Consider the following 22,723-nt stretch of genomic DNA (forward strand, 5'->3'; position numbering starts at 1 on the left):
CATTGCTATAGATTTTCGTACGTACCTAGCGTACGTGTTCAGCCGCTTTCGTGTGCGTGTGATATTTTTCGCAGTAGCAGAATTATCAGTCAAACACGCGTGTTTGGATTTTTATTGCGTTGAGCGCCACTGCCCTAAAGTGTTTAATACCTTTTAAATTAATGTGTTTTCCTTTGCCGAAATACTGGGTGCTTATTGAACTGAAAATAAACTGGTGGAGCTTCCCACTAAATTGGGCATCCATTTAATCACATATCAAGCACGAAGATATTCTTTGGTTTTCTTTTTACTCTGATATGCTTTTAGTAATAAAAATTATCATGTACTACAATGTGGATGAAAAGTGAGTTTTTTAATTAAATAATTTTTAAATTTATTCTAATCAGAAAATCTGTTAGACTTAACCCAATATCTCTTTATTGTCTGGTAGAACTTTGTGAATTTGCATTATACTATATATCCTTAGTGGGCAGCATGAGAACATATGTCTTTTGAAAAGAGATACTATGGAACATACTGAGATATATGATGAGATAAAGATATTCAAGAAATGGAAGGCAACCCTTCAATATACTGCCTCCATAATTAAGGTACCTATTTCGGAAGAAAATAAGAACTTAGCAGACGACGCAGAAAATTTATCCCACTTAAACAAATCTAGCGATAATTAATAAAAGTTTTCATAAAATTATAATATGATGAGATTTCCAAGTGTTTGAATTGAAAATTTTTCATTTCACTTAGCTTTATTTAAATTTTAGTGTAAATTCATGACACACAATTTATGAAATGAAGTTAATAATTGTATCTTTAATAATGAACTACTGATGTTAGTACATCCATAATTAGTTTAAATGTAATGTACTTGTGTCAATACTATAAAGAAACGACATGTGTCCAAAATATCGTAATACTAATGTGATTATATTAGTCCTGTAAATGATTCATAATATTTTTATGTACACACGAAGCATTTATATTTTACTAACAGATTTACCCGTTTTTATATATATTTTATTTTGGTAACATTAATGACCTTGGAGACAAAGAAATTTTGTAGGTTTATATTTTGTACATTTTCTGCTTTCTATTCTGTAAAAAAATATTAATAATTTTTAATAGTAATATTTTTATGAATTTCATTTAAATTCTCTAATACATGCTTTATTCTATAAAAAATATTTATTGTTGTATAACATACATACACATAATATATTAAAATTATTGAAAATGCTCATAATATAAAATAAGTAGATACATTTTTCTATATATTGATATTGAATAATACTCTTCAAAGTATGTGCTTACACTTGGCCTGATACATTTTTTTCATCATTTACCATAGTGATATGGAATTGCGTTTAAAGTATCACTTGTGGGCACAAATGGGTTCTGATCAATCCACTTTGTCAAATCTACTTGAGGAATATCTGCGCATGGCACAACGGGGTTTCTGAAAAAAAGATAAAAGATTATATGTATATCTTAAGAAATTTAAAAAGCAAAACCTGAATAGTTAGTGTGATATGTTGGGAGAGTAAAAATGTGTTGAATAGAAATATACATATGTATGTATGTATATGAAAATGCTTCATTGCTTACGATTTAGAAACGAGTATGAAAGCTTGTGACTGCATTGATGCGATTTGATTTCCATTATCGCATAGTAAACGGGCTATGCTGGCTTTGCGAATTTCAGATAGTTGTTCTGTAAATATAATTTGCAATATTAGTGCTTCAATAATTTTCAGTATTTTATATTATTAAATAAATTAAATTCTCTGATAAAAAAAAAATCGAATTAAGAAATGAAATCTAATTGAAATAAACACCATTTATTTGCGTTCTTTTTTGTTTAATAAATATTGTAAATACCTGACTTACTAACTCCAATACCTTTCTTAGTTTAAAATTGTTGAAAATAAGTCCGTTGCCAATGCGACTCTGTAACAGTAAACATGCATACTAACAAAAAATGAGCAAAGCGAACACGTCTATGATTTTTCACTCTAACTGTTTATTCCTGCTAAATACTTTGAATAAAGCGGAATCTCAAGATCAGAGATAAAGAGATCTTTAACTCCTCTCTCACTGGAAGTGAGAGAGCAATTGCTAAACGTCAAAACCTACTGAACTTTGACAGCTAATCGAGTTCAGTAGGTTTTGACGTTTAGCAATTGGAAACGAGCGATGGCCAGATTGAAATCTTACCAAAAAAATATGTAAACGGAGGGATTAGTTGCATCGTTCAAGACCACTTATAAAAATGAAAATTAAATGAATTTGTGAAATTTAAAGGTATTTGATGAAAGGTTTTGTAATTTGAAGCATCATAGTATATTTTCAATGGAAAATGATTAAAAACATTTAATGATTGAGAGCTAACAAGCTTAAATCCTATTATTGGGTATAGAAAAGACGAAAGTCAGTTGTTATAATATTCTTTAAAAAGATGTAAATAGTTTCTCCATATAATAAATAACCACTATTTAGTAATTTTTATTCATACTAAATGTTGGGTATTGGGTTGATAAATGCCCAAAAATTGTAATTTTGTTCAATCTGGCCATAATGGAAAATGTTATAAAAAACGCTAATTTTGAGGCGCTCTCACACTGGAATAAGTTTAACAACCCTTTATTCCTGCTCAAGATGTTATGGGCCCAGGCACGTGGGTCCCGCGTTTTTTATATTTAAAGAATATAGTTTATACTAGTAGTACTTTAAGAATCCAATCGCAATGAGTTCCATGTACCAGATTGAAAAATTAGATGAAGATAACTATGATACCTGGAGCATCCAAATGCGCAGCGTAATGGTGCATGCAGAGGCGTGGAAAGTCATCAGGGGACAGAGACCAGTAGCAGACGGAGAGGGCTGGGATGCACTCGATAACAAAGCATTGGCCATGATGACATTGAGAAGCCATCGCAATTGTACTATCTAAAGAACTGTACAACTTCAGCTAGTGCCTGGAAAAAGCTAAAAGAGGTGCATCAACCCAGTGGAGCAGTAAGAAAAGTGTCGCTCTATAAGCAGTTGCTTGGTTTGGGGATGATGGAAGGCGACGCTATGCCCGGCTATATAATAAATTTTGTACAACAGTTGACAAGCTTTCAGAGGTTGACATTAAGCTCAGTGAAGAGCTGGCAGTAATAATATTACTTTCAAACTTGCCTAAAAGCTTTGAACATTTCGTGATCGCCATGGAAACACGCGATACACTGCCTTCCCTTGACATATTAAAAATAAAGTTATTAGAGGAAGAAGATGGCAAGGGCAGTTCAACTAAACCAGAACATTACAGTGAATAACAGGCGTTTCAAGCAACCACAAAGCCGATGGAGAAAAAGGGAGAGCAGAAGAGTCATATCAAATGTTACAAATGTGGTCAACGGGGTCACTACAAAAATCAATGCAGAAATAAACTAAAAGAAAAATCGACTTAAAACACTCGTGATGGTACCTGGACAGCCGCTGCAGCGGCGCGACGGCACATATGAGTGGCTCACGTAATCTTTTTACAAATTATGTCACACAAGCAGAGGATGTTATGTTGGCCGACAACAACATTATACCCGCAGTGGGCAGAGGCGACGTTGTAGTTCAAACAGATTCTTGTGAGCTAAGGGGAATTTTGTATCGGTGAGTCGAGCTGTCGAACGTGGCTGGACAGTAAGCTTTAACAACGAAAACGCTTTCGTAAGCCAGAATGGCGAACAAATTTTAAAAGCAGAAAAAAGAAATAAATTGTTTGTATTTGAGTGTATTAACAACGCGTGTTTTGGTGCAGCACAGTGCAGTGCAGAAGTTTGGCATAATAGATATGGCCACTTAAATTATGACAGTTTGATGAAGCTAACAAAAAATAAAATGGTGTTTGGCATAGAAAATGTGAAGTTCGCAGACAGTACGCAGTGTAAAACGTGTCTGAAAATTGAGCTTGTGCATACCGACGTATGTGGCCCATTTGAAAAGCGTTCTCTTGGTGGCTAATCACATTTTTTAACTTTCATCGGTGGCATGTCTCGGCGTATTTTCACATTTTTTCTCAAGTCTAAAGATGAGGTGTTTGAAAATTTCGTAACTTTCAAGAAAACGGTCGAATGCCAGACTGGGCGGAAAATCAAGGTTTTACAAAGCGAAAACGGCTGAGAATACATAAATAAGCGTTTCGAAGACTTTCTAAAACAACAGGGCATAACGCGTCAGCTGACGGTACCCTACAGTCCCCAACAGAACGGCGTCGCAGAACGAGTGAACCGCACTTGAGATGGCAAGAAGTTTACTTGTACACTCAAATATGCCAAAGTTTCTATGGGCAGAGGCAGAGCAGACAGCGTGCTATATCCGCAACAGATCGCCAACTGCAGCGTTGATTGGCATGACACCATATAAAGCTTAGAGTGGTAGATAAACGAATGTAAAAAATGTGCGTACATTTGGGTCCGTGGTTGCTGGCTTAGACAAAACGCGAAAAACAAATTCCATGCGAAAGGTAAAGAGTACAGATTCGTTGGGTACTCCTTCGCATCAAAAGCTTACAGACTCTACGATCAAGAGAAGCATCAAATTGTAGAAAAACGTGATGTTTTGTTCTACGAACATTTCAACGAATCCCAGTCAGATGATCAAATCGATTTTGATGTATTACCAGAAAATTTGCCAACTGATTCAAATCCAAATGAAGAAACATTTATCCCGTGCAGAAGTGAAGTTAAGCAGGAGAAACGTTTGTACAATGAAGAAAGCGACGAACACGGCAGTGCAGATGAGCCAGAGCTGGAGCAGAAACGTAAGATAGGACCAGGTAGACCTAGAATTATTCGGAGCGGTATACGAGGACGTCCGAAGAAGAGCTACAATGTTATACAGGCAGTGCAATCAGTAGAGATACCATTACCACAGACGTTCAAAGAGGCAACTGACGGCAAGTATGCTTCATACTGGCAGGCGGCTATGGACGCAGCGAATAAGGCCTTAGTGGCAAATGGCACGTGGACTGTGGCAGACCTACCAAAGGGTGAACAAGTAATTGGGGGTAAATGGGTTTACACAGTTAAAAGAGATAAAACTGGCGCAGCTGAGCGGTACAAAGCACGTTTGGTAGCCAAGGGGTGCGCGCAGAAGTTCGGCGTGAACTATAACGAAACATTTTCTCCGGTGTGTCGATATGAAACAGTACGCTTGATACTTGCGCTCTCTGTCGAGTTGAAGTTACACCTGCATCAGATGGACGTTTGTACGGCTTATCTCAACAGCGAGTTAAAAGACGTGATCTACATGAAGCAGCCTGAGGGGTATGTAGACAGAACGTGTGTAGAAAAAGTGTTACGATTGAACAAAGCGAATTACGGGTTAAAGCAAGCAGGAAGGGAGTGGAACCCCAAACTGAACACGGTGCTGTGTGATATTGGTTTTTTTCAATGCCAGAATGAACCGTGCCTATATAAAAAGGACATAGAATGTAGCCGTTGTGTATTATTAATCTATGTAGATGATTTACTTATAGCATGCCAGAAGAAGCCTGATTTAATACAAATTAAAACAATGATCTCAAGCAAGTTTGAATACGTTGATAAAGGCCCACTTCAGATGTTCTTGGGTATGCAGATTCAGCGCGATGGCGATACAGGCGATATTTCAGTGAATCAGTCTCCTTACATAGACGATATGCTACAACGCCACGGCATGCATCAATGCAGGGTAACAACGACGCCATTGGATGCAGGATATCAGGTAGCGTGCAATGAAAAACGTGTGAGGAAGTGGATGCAGCGGCTTATCAGTCAGCAATAGGCGAATTGATGTGGTTAACTTTGGCTTCCAGGCCCAAATTTACCATTCGGTTGTGAAATTAGCAAAAAGGAACAACAACCCTTACACCGGACATCTCACAGGGGTGAAGCATGTAACGCGATATTTAGCAGCAACAAAAGACTTGACACTGAATTATCACGGTTGTGGGCAGGCGCTTGGAGGTTATGTGGATGCAGACTGGGGAGGTGATATGAGTGAAAGTCGATCATACGCCGGGTATCGTAGAAATCGGAAAACCAAAATTCCGTAGCCCTTAGCAGTGCGGAGGTTGAGTATATGGCTTTATCGTCAGCGGCCAAACAAGCGTTGCACTTGAAACATCTAATTATTGAAATTGGCTGTGGCAAGGCTTGTACACCAACAATATTGTATGGCGACAATCTCAGCGCACAGAATCTCGCTAAGAATCCATTTTACCGTAACAGGTCAAAACACATCGACATCAGATATCATTTCGTCCGAGAAGTTGTCCAGAATGGTGACATAGAATTAAAGTACAATTCAACCGAAAATATGATAGCTGATATACTAACAAACAATCTTTCGAAAACAAAGCACTTACATTTTGTTAAGTTAATGAATTTAAATTATATTTTATGTAAACAGAATCACATTGAGGAAGGGTGTTGAAAATAAGTACGTTTCCAATGCGACTCTGGAACAGCAAACATGCATACTAACAAAAAATGTACAAAACGAACACGACTATGATTTTTTTCACTCTGTTCATTCCTGTTAAATACTTTGAATAAAGCGGAATCTCAACAAAAATATCAGTTTTTTAAAGTAAATTTATTCGAAAATACGAGGACACCTAACAAAAGTATGCTTTCGGTGGTGATTTTGAAATTTTTGACGTGAGTTATTGCTTTGTAGAAATACCTTGCATAATGGGGAAAGCCTGCTTTAGAAGCTTAAAAAAATCGATTTTTTTTTGCTTAAATCTCTTTAAAAATTATCTAAGCATATGTCCCCAAAGTTAAATATTGTCAACGTTCGAAGGGAAATAGTGACTGAGCATATAGCAGGTACTATATCTATGAACGCTTGGATAGAAAGCTAAAACTTTGACGCGCGATTTCTCGGATTTTCATTTCTACGATTTTTTTTTAATTGGCAGGCAGAATAGAAAAAAATTAAACGTCGTTTGGAACTGGGGCAAAGTTTTTATCTTTGGCATTAAATTATCTTTTATTTAAACTAAAAAGTCATGTTGGAACATATTTTTAAACAAAATAAAGTATATTTTTTATGGTTCACTTCACTTTGTTTTTGACCACTTTTTTCAATTTTTAAAAAATTGTAGAATTTTATACTTTTGGAATTTTCTTGGTTTAACTATAAGATTAGTTGCTAACAAGTATGAGTCTTTTTGAATTTTTAGTGTCTGATAAAAATTGCGACCTGCATCCTGTCCGCCGTCCGACAAATCCACATGCGAGATGCATCGGGCAATTGCTTCCCAAAGGCAGGACACCCAATATTTCGTATCCAAAAAATTTTCGAATGATGTTTAAATATATAACTATAAACCCTACAAATTTTGCTTTAATCAATTATTTCTTTCCCTCCCAAAAAATCCTCAAAAAAACTAGATTTTTTGAAGCCTCTAAATCAGGCTGTCCCCTTAAAAGTGAGTTATAATTTCTGTGGGCAAAAAAGAGTAAGACTTTTTAATTTGAACTATACCATGACCGCCACTTAATTACAAGATTCGGCTGCAACCAACCTAGAAAAGAATACGATTTCGACGAGTTTCGAGTAGTTTATACAACCATTCTTATAAACTTAACAAGATTTCGCCATACAAAAATGACAGTTCCCAATCTCGTCTCCGAAGTGATTTGAATCTAATCTACGCGAAAACTCTTTGTGCGACTCTGATTTAGCATCATCTACTTGTCAGCATTGGAAATCTACTTGTATTTCATTATCACAGCTGATTTAGACACTACAAAGAGAAAAAATGTAAACAAACAAATGAATTAAACGCAATGAATCTCAATTCACCTGAAAATCGACTCCCCAAATAAAAAATGCGTCAATTACTTCCATTGTATAGGAAACATTTAAAAGAAGACGGATTTTATATATTATATATACTATATAACAATGTTTTCTTTTAATAAATAATAAGCTATGTGAATTCTTGAATGACAAATACATCTGTTTTATCATCAGTCCAACGGCAGTGAGAACGGGCTTGATTAGTGAAGAGATTAATTGTAATCTAATCACTTAAAATTTTTAGTGGGAATGTCATTGACATCTGTGGCAAATGTCACATCTAAATAATCATTAATGTTCAGTATATGCTAGTCTTTCTGAAGTTCATAAAGTGCATTCGGTGATTTTCTCGATAAGTATTATAAAATTATTCAACAAAGAAGTTCTATTAAATTTTGTGCGCGGAATCAAATTTCTGGTGCCGAAATCTTCAGAATGTTAGATAAGGTCTTCGGTGATAATTTTTTGTTGTGATCAAGTGTTTTTGATTGGTATTAATTATTCAAAAAGGTAGAGAATGCATTGACGACGAAACACGTCCACGACGGCCATCAACATCAACTAATAATCAACACGTCAACTAAATAAAGGAGTTGGTGTTTGACAATCGACGATTAATAGTCAGAGATCTTACTGACAAGGTTGAAATATTGAAAGGATCAGTGAAAACCATTTTTAAAGATAATTTATAGTAATACCCAACGATTACCCTCCTCCCGCCCAACCGACGCGAGGGGCGCAATCCGCGAACGACCGGAATTAGCCGAGTCATAAAAGGCAAGAGAGTTTTAAGCGTTGCGATCTTAAGCTGCTCAGCTACAGAAACAAAAATTTCAACAGCCCAAATTAAGAATTAGATTAAAGTTTATAATTTTAAATATTACTTGTTAAGAGTAGATAAAATAATTTTTTTAATGGTAAAGAGTGAGTCTGTTAGATCAAATGTGCTGGAATGAAAATTCAAATCATCACATTTACGGCGGAATGGTTCGTTTAACTCAAAATTTGTTCTAGAAAATTTAAAAAGTAAGGGTCTAAACTGCCTGCCTGCGAGCGGGAACGTTAAAATTAATATCAGATAAGAGAGATGGGCTACAGACTGACCCATTCATGAGTTTTACAAGAAATATTATACCAAGCATCTCCCTACGACTAGCAAGTGTCGGGAGATTTATAAGTTTCAAACGGTTAATGTAAGGGGGAAGATTTAAACTGGAATCCCAATGCAAATGATTTAAGGCAAAAAGTAAAAATTGTTTTTGAACGGACTCTAACTTATTCGAATGGACTTGGTAACTAGGGTTCCAAACCACAGAAGCATACTCCAATATAGGCCTCACCAGAGATGTAAAAAGAATTTTTGTGGTAAGCAGATCTCTAAATTCTTCACACCAACGTTTAACAAAACAAAGAGAAACTGTGGAAGATGCGTGAAGATTAAAATTGAGTTTGGGGTCCATAGTTACTCCCAGATCAACAAAACTGCATACTTGCTCCAACCTAAAGTTTTGTATTGCGTATGAGCGTCTACAGCTCTACGTGAAAAGCACATCGTTTTACATTTTTTAAGGTTCAATGGCATGTCATTTCTATCACACCAAGAAACTAGGTTGTTTAAGACTGTTTGCAACTGACATCTTTCGCTGTTTGAAGTATACGTTTTAAAAAGTTTTACATCGTTAGCATATAATAAAACTTTTCAAAACTTAACAACAGATGATATGTCGTTAATAAATAACAAGAACAGAATTGGACCAAGATGGCTACCTTGAGGAACGCCTGAAGGAACATTGATTATGTCAGAAAAAGTATCTTTAAATATGACTTGTTGAATTCTATTACTAAGATAAGAAGCAACCCATTTTAGAAATATTGGTTGAAAACCAAGAAGATCAAGTTTATTCAAAAGAATTGAATGGTTTACTTTATCAAAAGCTTTTCTAAAATCTGTGTATATAACATCAGTATTCTTATTCTCCCAAAAGCCCGTTGATACATGTGATACAAATTCAAGCAAATTAGTTATGGTAGATTTCCCTTTACGAAAACCGTGCTGAGAACAAGAAACTAGTGAAGAGATCCGGAAGGTTATGTCGTCAGTTATAATTGCTTCAAAAATTTTAGGTTTTGCAGACAACTTTGCTATTCCCCTATAGTTTTTAATAGATGACCTAAATCCACTCTTATGCAAAGGAATTATAAATGACTTTTTCCATATGGATGGAAATAAGCCTTGCATAAGAGATGAATTAAATAGTTTGGTTAGGGGTTTGTATATATATTTGGCACATTTCTTAAGAAAGCATGAGGGAATCATATCTGGGGCTATAATTGTATAATTTTTGTAACACATTTAACTGATTTAAGACGTCTGCTTCGGAAATGGTAGGTGCATTAATGACAGAAATCGGACATAACTTGTGCTGATGCGGAACATTTTTTGGAGTTTGGAGAGTAATTGGACCTAAAGAATTCAGCGAACATATTAGAAATGGTGTGATTGTCGCTAGACATACTAGACTTATATTTCATAGCGGAAGGAAAATTAGAAATCCTGCGTTTGGAGTTGACGAAACTATAAAACATTTTTGGATTACGTATAATATTATTTTTTACTTTATTTATATAATTACTATAACATATTTTGTTAAGTTCGGCAAATTTTCGACGCAATTTAGAATATTTTGAATAGTTAGCAACTAAACCAGTTTTTTTAAAAAAGTTTAAAAGCACGAGATTTTCTATTTTTTAATTTACATAATTCTTTCGAAAACCATAAATTAGACATATTTTTCAAATACTTTTCAAAACTTCGGAACATATTTTTCAAATAAGTTTACAATAGTTTCATTAAAGTGGGATGCACTAAATTCAATATTGCCACTTTAATCTGGCCAAGTTATTTCAGAAAGTTCGTAATTAATCTTCTTAAAATTAGCTTTCGCAAAGTTGAACCGAAAACAATTTGGGCATAAGAAAAGTGAAAGCACGTTTTGTTCCAAGATCACAAAATTTTTTTCGAAAACAGCGTTAAAGTCTTAATAAATGCTCTCTGACCACCAGGATGTCTCGAAACGTATTATTACTGGCGGTGAGTCTTGGATCTATGCTTACGACCCGGAAATAGACGATCAATCAGGCGAATATCGTGGCAAAGCCGAAGTCGAAACAACCACGTCAAAAATTAAGGATTTGTTGATAGTTTTCTTCGATTATCGAGGTGTGGTGCACTTCGAATTCCTTCTGACCGTCCAAACTGTCAACAAAGAATACTTTTTAGTGCGATACGTCGTTTGCGCGAAGCTATTCGTAAAAAGAGGCCAGAATTATGAGCCGACAACTGGGGTTTTTGCGAATTTTTCGCCAAGCATTCAACTAATATCGTAGCGCAATTCGCATGATTTAGTTCTGTGTGACTTTTGGCTATTCAGCAAACTCAAACAACCGCTCCGGGGAAGTTGTTTTAAGTCGATTGAAGACATTACACGTGAATCGCTACGCGCATTGAAGGATATTCTGAAAATTGACTTTAACAACTGTTTCGAGGATTGGAAAAACGTTGTGACAAGTGTATTAAGGCTAAGGCTGATGACATTGATTTTGAAGAATAAATTAGGAGTTTGAAAATTATGAACAATAGCTTTCTGCATCACGATACCTGATGTAGACCGTTCGGTTATGTAATTAAAACTTTAGCAGTTTTTTCTTGAATTTATGTAATAGGTCTGGGTGCCAGACCTTGTCTAATGTTTGACAGACATCAAGGAAAGCTGCAAAACTGTATTTACCATTTGTGATGTCATCAGTTATAAAGTGTTAAAATTTTCTGAAGCTAAACTGGTGATCCGGGATAAGTTATTTCTCCTCCAGCAGAGGTAAAAGTTTGCGTAATTATTTTCAGCTCCAAACAAATGGAAGTACATATGTACATATATGTCTTGAGTTAAAACCTTTCGAAATAACTAAATCAAGAACATCTGGAATTTTCGTGAGATCAGATGGTCAATAAGTTGGCTCGCCAACTTCATGACATGACAAATCTTTGAGACGAGATTTTGAAATATGATCGATCATTAAATTGTGTTTCTCTTACAAGAATTACAACAGTTGTTGGTTTTAATATAAAGCTTTACCCCGACTCTACTTTTGCGTAGACAGTTAGCATTCTAAATTGTAATTTTAATCTTAATTGCATTTGTTAATGGACGTCATGAGTTGAGCAATGAATTCCGTAAATTGAGCTGTCATTTGCATGACCATGCATGCATTTGTTGCTTTTTTTTGCACTTTTTTCATTATTGACTCTTCATGGATGATTAGTGTGCATTGCGTATGTATCCTAGCCCGATATTCATATTTTTTAGTTATGTAATGTAGACCCTTTAATATATTATTATAGGCACGCTGCTCTTTCATTTGATATGTCTGAAATTCTACTTTAACCTCAGTAAGTGCTCTGAATAATTTTTATCGGTCTCTAGAAACCTTGTACTGATAGTAGCAATTCTTTTCCTGTAGAGAGCCTTTCATTCGCATATGTAGATGTTTTACTATCTCCTCTTCTACCTTTTAACGGCTTCTATATAAGTATAATAATCGTTGTATGGTGAACATAGTCTACTGGCATGCCCGCCAATTAAATAGTGACCTATTTGCACTTCTACTAGACTTTTTATCATTCCTTTTGAATTTTACTAGTCGACATGTACGGCCTTGCATTCGCTTTCTCATTCATGCCACTATCAGAGATAAAGAGATGTCCAACTCCTCTCTCACTGGAAGTGAGAGAACAATTGCTAAACGTCAAAACCACCTAAACTTTGACAGTTGACTGGATTGGGGAGGTTTTGACGTTTAACAATTGGAAACGAGCGATGGTCAGATTGAAATCTTACCAAAAAAATATGTAAACGGAGGAATTTGTTGCCGCTGTTCAAGATCGCTAATAAAAATTTAAAACAATGAAAATCAAAGAAAATGCGAAATTTAAATATATTTCATGAAACGTTTTGTAATTTGATGCATAATAGAATTAATTTTCAATTACAAATGATTAACAACATTTGATAATTGAGAACTAACAGGCTTAATTCACCTTATTAAGTATTGAAAGATCAAAAGTCAGTTGTTTTAATATATCATAAAATCATAAAAAAGGATCTAAGTAGTTTCGTCATATATTAAAAGTCCAATATATAATAATTTGCAATCGTAATAAATGTTGGGTGTTTTAATTTAAAATGCCCAAAAATTCTTATTTTGTTCGATCTGGCCATAATGGAAAATGTTATAAAAAACGCTTATTTTGAGGCGCTCTCACACTGGAATAAGTTGGGCTTCGCATTATCCCTGCCACTATTGCCTGCTTGTTGCGAAAGCCTGGAATTGACTCCACCGAGACTCGTTAGGCAAGAGCCTTACCTAACCGTCTCTGCCTGCCTTGTCATTCCCATGATGTTTTTGATGTCAATACATATATCATGAGATGTTGATGATGAGTTATTTTTTATTTTTTCACAAAAATATAGATTTTTTCACACATTTTTTGACCTTGAAAAAAAATATCACTGCTATTGGTCTTAGGGTTAGAGTTTCCCTATTCTTATGTACATAGTTAGTTGCCAGTAATCAATCTATGATTATTTTGCACAAAAAAAGGAAATGTATATGAGTTTTCTTTTTATAAGATTTCTCACAAAATAAATTTACATATTCGAAAAAATTTTAATTAATATACAAATTTGTGTTTTCTTAAGCGTTATTGAATCTCCAAAATAGTAAAGACTGCTTTGGATGGTTTACCTGATATAAAACATTAAATATATTCTGTAATAGTGTTATACAAGTTTTTTCTGGAACTTGAAATTTTAAAATTTTTTATTTTCATGGTTGACTTTAAATTGAAAACAAACAAACTAACTACATAGGTAACTTATTATATTAAATAAAGTTAAATTTATTTTATATAGCATTATTATATTAAAAAAAATATTACCTTTAGTAAAACCAGTTAATGAGTCACCATTTTCGTACCAGAAACGATCACCAACACGTGTACGATAGAATTGTTCTGTAAGAATACAGAGGAATGTAGGACCAGCAAGTGCGCCAGCCACATGAGCCTCCACAGCTCCTCCCACCGTCAGATCTACATCCTCGTGGCTTGCGTACAAGGTTTTCATTTTTTCAATAACCTGCAAGGTATCAAATTATATTTTATCCTATTTGCTTTTAATGACATATGCATACATCGAGTTCAATAAGATCGCTGTAATCTTCCCATCTATTTGCTCTCTTTACTCCACAAAATTCTCTTAAATCGTTGTAAGACGCCAATCCATGGTCCCGATTTCGCTGGATATCAATTGCTCTCAGATCACTTCCGAAAGGCATGTTGCGTCTCAATAAGAAGTGCTTTATCTGAGAATATAAAATCAATTAGGGATTACTTTGATTACTAACCATTTGGCGGCAATTTACTTATTACTTACACACATAATTAGAAAATCGCTTAAAGACAAACAATATTTTTGACAATACGTTTTTTGAGTTGGAAACAACGAGGAAGTTTAGCCTTTTGCTTTAAAATAGGCATCAGCCTCAGAAATTTTTTTCTTTCTTAAGGTCTGAGTAAAGTAACATATGTATGTATAGACGTCAAATTTTGGTTTATTAAGATTGAACAGCTCCAAACACTTCTCAAAATGATCAATTTTTTCTCATTTTAGTGATAACTTTCAACCGATTTACGGCCCGAACGGCAGCATAAAAAGGAACGATTTAAACTATCGGGTCTGATATAGAAGATATAAAAGTTGACCAAAATGCAACCATTTAACATTCACATTATCTGTAAACAAAATTTCAAGAGAACAAATTTACTACTTTTCTTGAAATAAAATTCTAGTGTTCTCTCTTAACTTTCTTCGCTTGCAAATTTCTTAGATATCAGAAATACAATATAAAAAGAGTATTTAAACATCATGAAATTAAAAAAAAAGCCTTAAATTACATGCATTGTTAACAAAAAAAATTTTGCTTTCAAATATTTTAAAATACTTAATTCAATACAAATAATAAATTGCCATTTGTTAAAAAATTACTTACAAACCATTTATTAGAAACCCAAACTATTATAAATTAGTACATACCTCTCTGTCGAAATTGATGTCGGTAAGCTCCTCGGGTTGTGTTGAATGACCTCGGGTTAATGAGTCGAAATTGTCGCCGACCTCAATTATGGATGGCCGGTTCATCCAATCGCTTAAGCGTAGTGATCCCAAAACTGATCGCAATTCAGAAACCAAACTAAAATTGATATATTTTATACGAATATGCATATACATTTATATGTAAAAAAAAAGTTTTACTTACTCAAGACGACCTTCTATTTGTGAATGGAAATATCTAAAAGCTGCAGTCGCATGTTCATTCAAGACTGATGGATCAATTGCGCTATCAAAATCGTTAATGAAATTTTTGGATGAGGTTTTGTAAATTAATCTGTTTTTTAACATATTTTCGGATCCAAGGAATATGGGCAACCACTCGTAGTAACTAATATGTTGGTATTGGGCAATATTTATTTTGCGTGCCTCTTGGAATAGTGTGCGATCATTGTAATGAGGATTTAGTTTAGCCAGTACTTTGGCAATGCGATTGTGTTCTCTGAGTAAAATAGTATGTAAAATGGCCAAACCAGGATTTTGATTTACACGAATATCACCAGCTTGATAACAGACCTCCCCAGGTGGAGCAGCATCACAATCGCTAGAAGCATTTCGAGAAGGGGGTAAGTATTCTGCACCATTCCTTTGATCAACCGACATGCGACCGCCTTGAAAAGCCCGTATCTCACTATTTTGTTGTATAGAATTTCCATAAACTAATGAGAGATCAGCATATGATGTCACAGCAGTCAACTGTTCTGCTGGGCCTTCTTCATATAGGCATTTAATGTCACGATCTGTTAGTGTTCGCACGAAGTCCAGACACTCAGTTCCTACTTGAGAGTATGCGGGATCATTGGGTGGCACAATTATAGGATAGCATGTTGTGGGAGCTTCATTCGATGCTATTAAACGACCATCGTCAGTACAGCATCGAGTTGGATGTTTTCCTGTAGAAAAATATAACAATGTTAAAAAGTGGTAAAATGAAAAATTTTTCTCGACAAGATTGCGTACTGGCTTGCGTTCCTCCTGCCTGCATACTCATATCGTGTGTCATTATCTGACCCCATTGCATATTGATTAAAGTAAATTGCGGATCTGGAACGTCCATCTCACCGAAAACAACAAGTGAAATAAGTCTAGCATTTGGCAGATCTTCTCCAATTAATGTGCGCGTTGGTGATGAAATTCCATCTCCGTATTTCGGTGCTAAAAGGCGTCCGTACCTAAAATATTGTACCAGTTAATTATTTGGTAGTTATACACCGTTATTAATAGAGGACTCATATTCCTTCGGTATATCATATACCTTCAAAAATGAAAATTATTTACACTAAAACTTACTAAAAAGAAATTCAAATGTACCTCAAAAAAATCGACACAAGTAACTTTTTCAAAGTCTCTTGTAGTTGCGGACAACGTCAAAGGGCTATAAATAAACAAATGAGTATTGAGAGTTGTTCTGTTGGTAAAAATCAGCTCTATTTTTGACTCATATAACTGTCATTTCAATCTCATTAACATTTAAAACTATCATAACTCACCAAGTTACGAATATGTTGCATCAAATAGTTGTATCCTTGTTATAATATCTGAACATGTTACACAGAGTATATAATAGTTGTTTCATCTAAACGATAACTTTGCTATCACTTTGGTGCATACAGGGTTTTGTCCTAAAAGTAATAGGACTGATTTTCTTCCGTCGTGTCTGTACTTCGGTCTGTGCGGGCACCGATTGGATTCCGTAGAGGACGTTCCTAGCTAAAGAACGAGCGGCTTCTCAGTTGTTTGTTATTTATAGGATGGCCGCAGAAGCGTTGTGATGCCAGCCTTGGTTAGGTAGCTGTTCACAAGGAAGGCGTGGCTTGTCGGACCCGATTGACCCTTCGTTTGAGTCTCTTGAGGACTTCCACGTAGAACTTGGCGTTGACAGTTTGTCCAGGAAGTACAAATTCATGGTGGACGATACCTTTGATGTCAAAACAGACAATGAGCATCGTTTTCACTTTGGATTTGCTCATTCATCAGCGACCTTCCAAGGTGCTCGGAGACAACTGACCAGCCGCTTGTTCCTTAGCTGGGAACGCTCTCTACCGATTCCAGTCGATGCGCGCACGCTCCGAAGTACAGACGCGACAGAAGAAAATCAGTCCTATTACTTTCCGGATAAACCATATGTATTTATGCTGGGCTATTCCGGAAATTGTCTTTTACAGCTGTTTCGAGGATTGGACTTTGGCCCAAATGTATTGAGACCAAGGGGAATTACTTTGAGGGGAACGACATATATTTTGAAAAATAATTTAACAATTTTAATATAATGAGCAAAGTCTTACTATTTTTTGCTCATCGCAAGTAGTATATTGTTAATATTAATCGGTAGGTGGAACCATGTGCAGAAGTTCACGTAAATGAAGAGAGTTCTCTAAGCACCATTCATTTGGGTGGGGTCATAAACAATTCTTTTACATATCGCTCAAGCTGCTCACGACCAAGTATTCTCTGGGTAGCAAAAAAATATCTGTTTGCAGGTGAGCTAAAGTGAAAAGGCGAACCCTCCCTCCCCAGGGATGTGCGCTAAGTTTGGGACGTCACGTAAAAAACCTCAATGAAAAGTAAACATCAGCCTTGGAAAAGAAACCCCCTTTTGATGACGACCCAAGCAAACGTAATAAGAACTATGATTTAATGGCATGCACCTCGAATTTCCTGTCCCTTAATTGGGAAAGTGCCGCTGCCCAGCTGGTTGATGTCCTAAAATTAAAGGCTGACATCACCGCCGTCCAAGAAGTGCGATGGACGGGACAAGGACTGAGACGAGTAGGTCTTTGCCGCATTTATTACAGTAGTCATATAAAAGAGCGAAAATTCGGGGCGGGAGAGAGACTCTGTCACCGTGTACTCAGATTTACCACGGTGGATGAACGTCTAGCCACAATCTGTCTAAAGAAAAGGACGATGTGACGACTTAAAGACGAAAGACACATCCACAGTGTTTTAGATGTGCGTAAGCTCCGAGGTCCTAACATCGTCTTGGACCACTCCCTTGTTGGAAGCAAGATACGCACCCGCCTCTGTTCAGCAAAAAACCCGTGTCAACAAACACAAGGATGGTCCAATGCCAAGAAGCTGCTCTCACGACAGACAGCGAAACGATTTTCTACTCGACTTGCACTCCTGATCTCTGAGAGCACTCATCAACAACTCGGTATAAGGGAACTGTGGGATGGCATTTCAAGCTCCCAACGTACAGCTGCGAACGAATGCACTGGTTTTCGGAAAAGGTAAAGGAACAGCTGGTACGATGAGGAGTACCAGATCGCAACGGAGAGAAAGCAGACTGCCTAGAGGCTGAAATCTGTGAGTACGAAGAGCTTGACAAGCTGGCCGAAAGAGGTTATGCCCGAAAATTCTACAAAAATATGCGGCGACTAACGGAAGGTTTCAAAACCGGAGCACACTCTTGTAGAACCCCCAAATTCGATCCAGTGACTGATGCCAAGTGCATACTGAAATTATGGAGGGAATATTTCACCAGCCTGCTGAATGACAAAGAAAGCATATCAACTGGAGATGGTGAACCTGATTTCGCAATCGATAACGTTGGATCAGACGTTCCATTGCCCGACTATGAAAAAGTTCGCCTGAAGAACAACAAAGCGGTGGGTGAGATGTATTGCCGGACGAGCTATTCAAATACAGCGAAGAATAACTAATAAGAAGCATGCATCAGTTGGACGGAAGCGTGACAACCGATTGGAGTATAAGTGTGCGGGAAGGACCTCTCCGAGCTGTTCGATACTAGACGAGGTTTCAGGAAAGGCGTCCCCAATCGTGCGACTTCTTCAGTTTATTGATGGGGAAAATAATCGACGGTCATAACTTCGAAGTCGTTGATAATTTCGTCTATCTTGGAGCCAGTATTAACACCAACAACAATGTCAACCTCGAAATCCAACGCAGAATGACTCTTGAGTAAAATTGAGTTTGGGATCCATAGTTACTCCCAGATCAACAAAATTGAATACTTACTCCAACTTAAAGTTTTGTATTCCTATGAAGTAGGGTCTATAGATATACGTGAAAAAAAATCGTTTTAAATTTTTTAAGGTTCAATGGTATATCATTTCTAACACACCAAGAAACTATGTTGTTTAAGTCTGTTTGCAACTGACACTCTCACTATTTAAATAATTTGAACACTTAATAACAGATGATATGTCATTAATAAATAACAAGAATAGAATTGGACCAGGATGGCTACCTTGAGGAACGCCTGAAGGAACATTGATTATGTCAGAAAAAGTATCGTTAAATATGACTTATGCAATTCTATTACTAAGATAAGAAGCAACCCATTTTAGAAATATTGGTTGAAAACCAAGAAGATCAAGTTTATTCAAAAGAATAGAATTGTTTATTTTATTAAAAGCTTTCCTAAAATCTGTGTATACATATAACATCAATATGCTTATTTTCCCCAAAGCCCTTTATATGTTATACATGTTATACAAATTCAAGCAAATTAGTTACTGTAGATTTTCGTTTACGAAAATCGTGTTGAGAACAAGAAATTGGTAGAGAAATCCAGAAGGTTATGTCGTCTGTTATAGTTGCTTCAAAAAGTTTAGGTATTGCTGACAACTTTGCTATTCCCCTATAGTTTTGAATGGATGATCTAAATCCACTCTTATGTAAAGGAATTATAAATGACTTTTTCCATATAGATGGATCTACGCCTTGCTTTAGAGATGAATTAAATAGTTTTGTTAAGGGTTGGTGTATACATATATTTGGCGTATTTCTAAAAAAAGCATGAGGGAATCATATCTGGGCCACAATTAAGTGATTGTTCTAACATATTTAACTGGTACAAGACGTCTGCTTCGGAAATGGTGGGTGCATTTGTTATAACAACAACTAACCAGTTTTTTTTAAGTTTAAAAGGTCGAGATTTTCTATTTTTTAATTTACATAACTCTCTGGAAAACTATAGAATATTTGCATAGTTCAGTTTATTATGTGCAGCTCTTTTTGCATCATTTTCGTGGAGTGGCAGTTAGTGGATCCATATTTTGCTTATAAATTCAATTTGAATACAAACGTTTTCAGTTTTATTTATCAAAATTTAAATTTTTTCCTCTACCCTGCTTTAGAGGCTTCAAATTTCGAAATGTCAATATTCAAAATTAAGTCTGGTAACAAACAATACTCCGAAAATTTTGTATATCGTTTCAGTAATGTTTTCACAAAATATTAAATAATGAAATATGTTTATTTTCTGAAACAATTTTCATTGAATTTCTTAAAAACAAAACGAATACACTGGTTAACACTGTTTTTGTCACTTGAACATTGCGATGATTTTTCTTTAAGTTGGTGTACCCTCATTAACAATATATACTAATTTTGTTTCAGTTTTTGTAATAATTAAATATTAATTTCTGACTGTATATTGTATTGACTATGCAAGTGTTGTTAACGCTTCGAAAGTTTTTGTTATGCGTGTGGAGAATTGAGGGGGGAGCCTGCTTCAAAAAATCGATTTTTTTGGAGAGGAAAAGAAAAAATTGATTAAAGCGAAATTTAGAGGGTTTATAATTATGTATTTAAATACATTTTTTTTTTGATACGAAATCTTTGATATTCTGGCTTTGGGAATCAATTGCCTGATGCATCTCGCATGTGCATTTGTCTGACGGCGGGCAGGATGCAGGTCGCAATTTCTACCGGAAACAAAAAATTCAAAGAGATTCACATTTTTTAATAATTTATCTTCTAATTAAACTGAGAACATTCCAAAATTGCTTAAAAATATGTCCAAACTTGACTTTTCTTAGTTTTTGTTAGTTTAAATAGAAGATAATTTAATGCCAAAGATAAAAAACTTTGCCCAATTCCATACGATGTTTAGTTTATTTTCTATCCTGCCTGCCAATTAAGAAAAATTGTAAAAGTGAAAAACCGAGAAATCGCGCGTCAAAGTTTTCGTTTTCTGCCCAAACCCAATATACCTGCTAGACGCTCAGTCACTATTTCCCCTCTAGCTTCGACAATATTTCGAATTCCATCTATAACTGTGGGGACATATTGTTACATAATTTTTGAAGAGATTTAAGCAAAAAAAAAACGATTTTTTGAAGCTTCTTAAGCAGACTCCCCACTTAAGTTTTAAAACCCAGCGTAATATCATTAATTGAACAAAGCTTTTAGACTATATGGGATTTCCTGTGGACTTTTCATCTCGGTTTCTTTTCGGCAAATTTGGGTGCTGTGAGTGACGTGTAAATTTTTAAATTTTTTTGCATTGTTTCGCAAAATAACCATGCCTCAAATTCACAAGTTATCATATTTTTTATGACTTTTTTTAATTCGATAAATCACAGATTTTGTTTTTTAGCACGATTGAAAAAAAGCGGTACAAAGGCATCTTATGATAACACACATACATTTGTATGTATGTAGTTACAAGTTTCATGCATTAAGTTAACGAAGCAGTAAAACTGAGATGTACATACATATGTTATCAACTAGGCATGGCGGTTTAAAAAGAAATCATTGTCAATATCGCTTAAATTAGGAAATGTAATAAAATTCCGAATATCAAAGAAAAACTACTTGTTCCATACTCGGAACTTCACATTTTGATCATTCAACACTGATTCTCATTTTCAGTATATGACGAATTAGGTGTAACAACCTAGAAAAATTATCAATTTCGTATGCGAATTGTAAACAAAAACCTAAAACATCTTGAAATAAACTTTATTTATTAGGTTACAAATCAAGTTTCTGTTTCCAGCAATAGTTTTCTGTGTCGAAATTTGAAATTTTGATTTGATAGTTGATATAGTTGCTTAAAAATAGCCTGGTATATGTATATAAATTAGAAAGATTTCAACAAAAGTGCTATCTACCTTGAATTCGCAACTCCCAATGCGGGGTTATCCAGATGATTACAAGATCCATCCATGGTTCTATATACCGAATTTTCGCAAGTAGGAGGAGCCATAGCACATATTGCTACGCCTCCGGTAGGAAAATGCGCGCCATAAGAGGGATTGAACTGAGCAAATGGGTTCGCGGGTGCAGAGGACGTTGTGCTAAAAAGAAATATTGTTGATTTTTTTTTTGTGAGTACGTTATCCCATTTCCATTAAAAACCTTGGAAATTTTTGAATTTATACGAAGTTTATATCTTATTACCTAAGAATCTATTTTGTCTCCTTCAATGAAAAATTACATTTTATACATAAGTATATACATACAAATATACTATACATTCATACCCTTGTATTCTATTTGAAAGTAGTATTGGTGGCGGAGGGGGACTTCGATAGCGTGGCACGTTCTCTCGAAGAAATCCAAACACTTCTTGAATTGGATGATCATTGTGGATAATATGGTATGCTGAACTTGAAAGTTTAGTGAATCCATAAATTAGGCATCTTGTCACTAATATAATATATATGTATATGCTGGTTTTAGAAATCATCTGCAATAAGAATATCAAAACAAATACAGTGGACTAATAAAGTTTACATACACTTAGTTCTATTAAATTACGACACGTTTATTTGTCTCAAAATGAATAAATTTTGTGGTTTTTTTCTATCCATTTCAAGATATGTATATTTAACATTAAATATAGCATATCAACAAATTTTTCCAAAATAAAAAAAAAAATTAATGCTAAAGCTAAAAATGCGCCAAATTCATAT

General features: G+C 35.2%; 1 protein-coding gene across 1 annotated transcript in view; it reads right to left on the bottom strand.

Moving 5' to 3' along the window:
* Nucleotides 1-1,242: 1,242 nt before the first annotated feature.
* Nucleotides 1,243-22,723, bottom strand: part of LOC126763631 (peroxidase) — a 132,654-nt gene continuing 111,173 nt past the window's right edge. The window contains exons 2-10 of the mRNA XM_050481338.1: nucleotides 22,292-22,497; nucleotides 21,920-22,105; nucleotides 16,014-16,225; nucleotides 15,202-15,946; nucleotides 14,979-15,135; nucleotides 14,077-14,247; nucleotides 13,823-14,021; nucleotides 1,603-1,708; nucleotides 1,243-1,453 (exon numbers count right to left, since the gene is read on the bottom strand). Of these exons, the coding sequence (XP_050337295.1) occupies nucleotides 1,333-1,453; nucleotides 1,603-1,708; nucleotides 13,823-14,021; nucleotides 14,077-14,247; nucleotides 14,979-15,135; nucleotides 15,202-15,946; nucleotides 16,014-16,225; nucleotides 21,920-22,105; nucleotides 22,292-22,497 (2,103 nt within the window). The 3' untranslated portion in view covers nucleotides 1,243-1,332. The remainder of the gene's footprint in view (nucleotides 1,454-1,602; nucleotides 1,709-13,822; nucleotides 14,022-14,076; nucleotides 14,248-14,978; nucleotides 15,136-15,201; nucleotides 15,947-16,013; nucleotides 16,226-21,919; nucleotides 22,106-22,291; nucleotides 22,498-22,723) is intronic.

This window comes from Bactrocera neohumeralis, chromosome 2 (assembly GCF_024586455.1).
Source record: "Bactrocera neohumeralis isolate Rockhampton chromosome 2, APGP_CSIRO_Bneo_wtdbg2-racon-allhic-juicebox.fasta_v2, whole genome shotgun sequence".
Classification (NCBI taxonomy): domain Eukaryota; kingdom Metazoa; phylum Arthropoda; class Insecta; order Diptera; family Tephritidae; genus Bactrocera; species Bactrocera neohumeralis.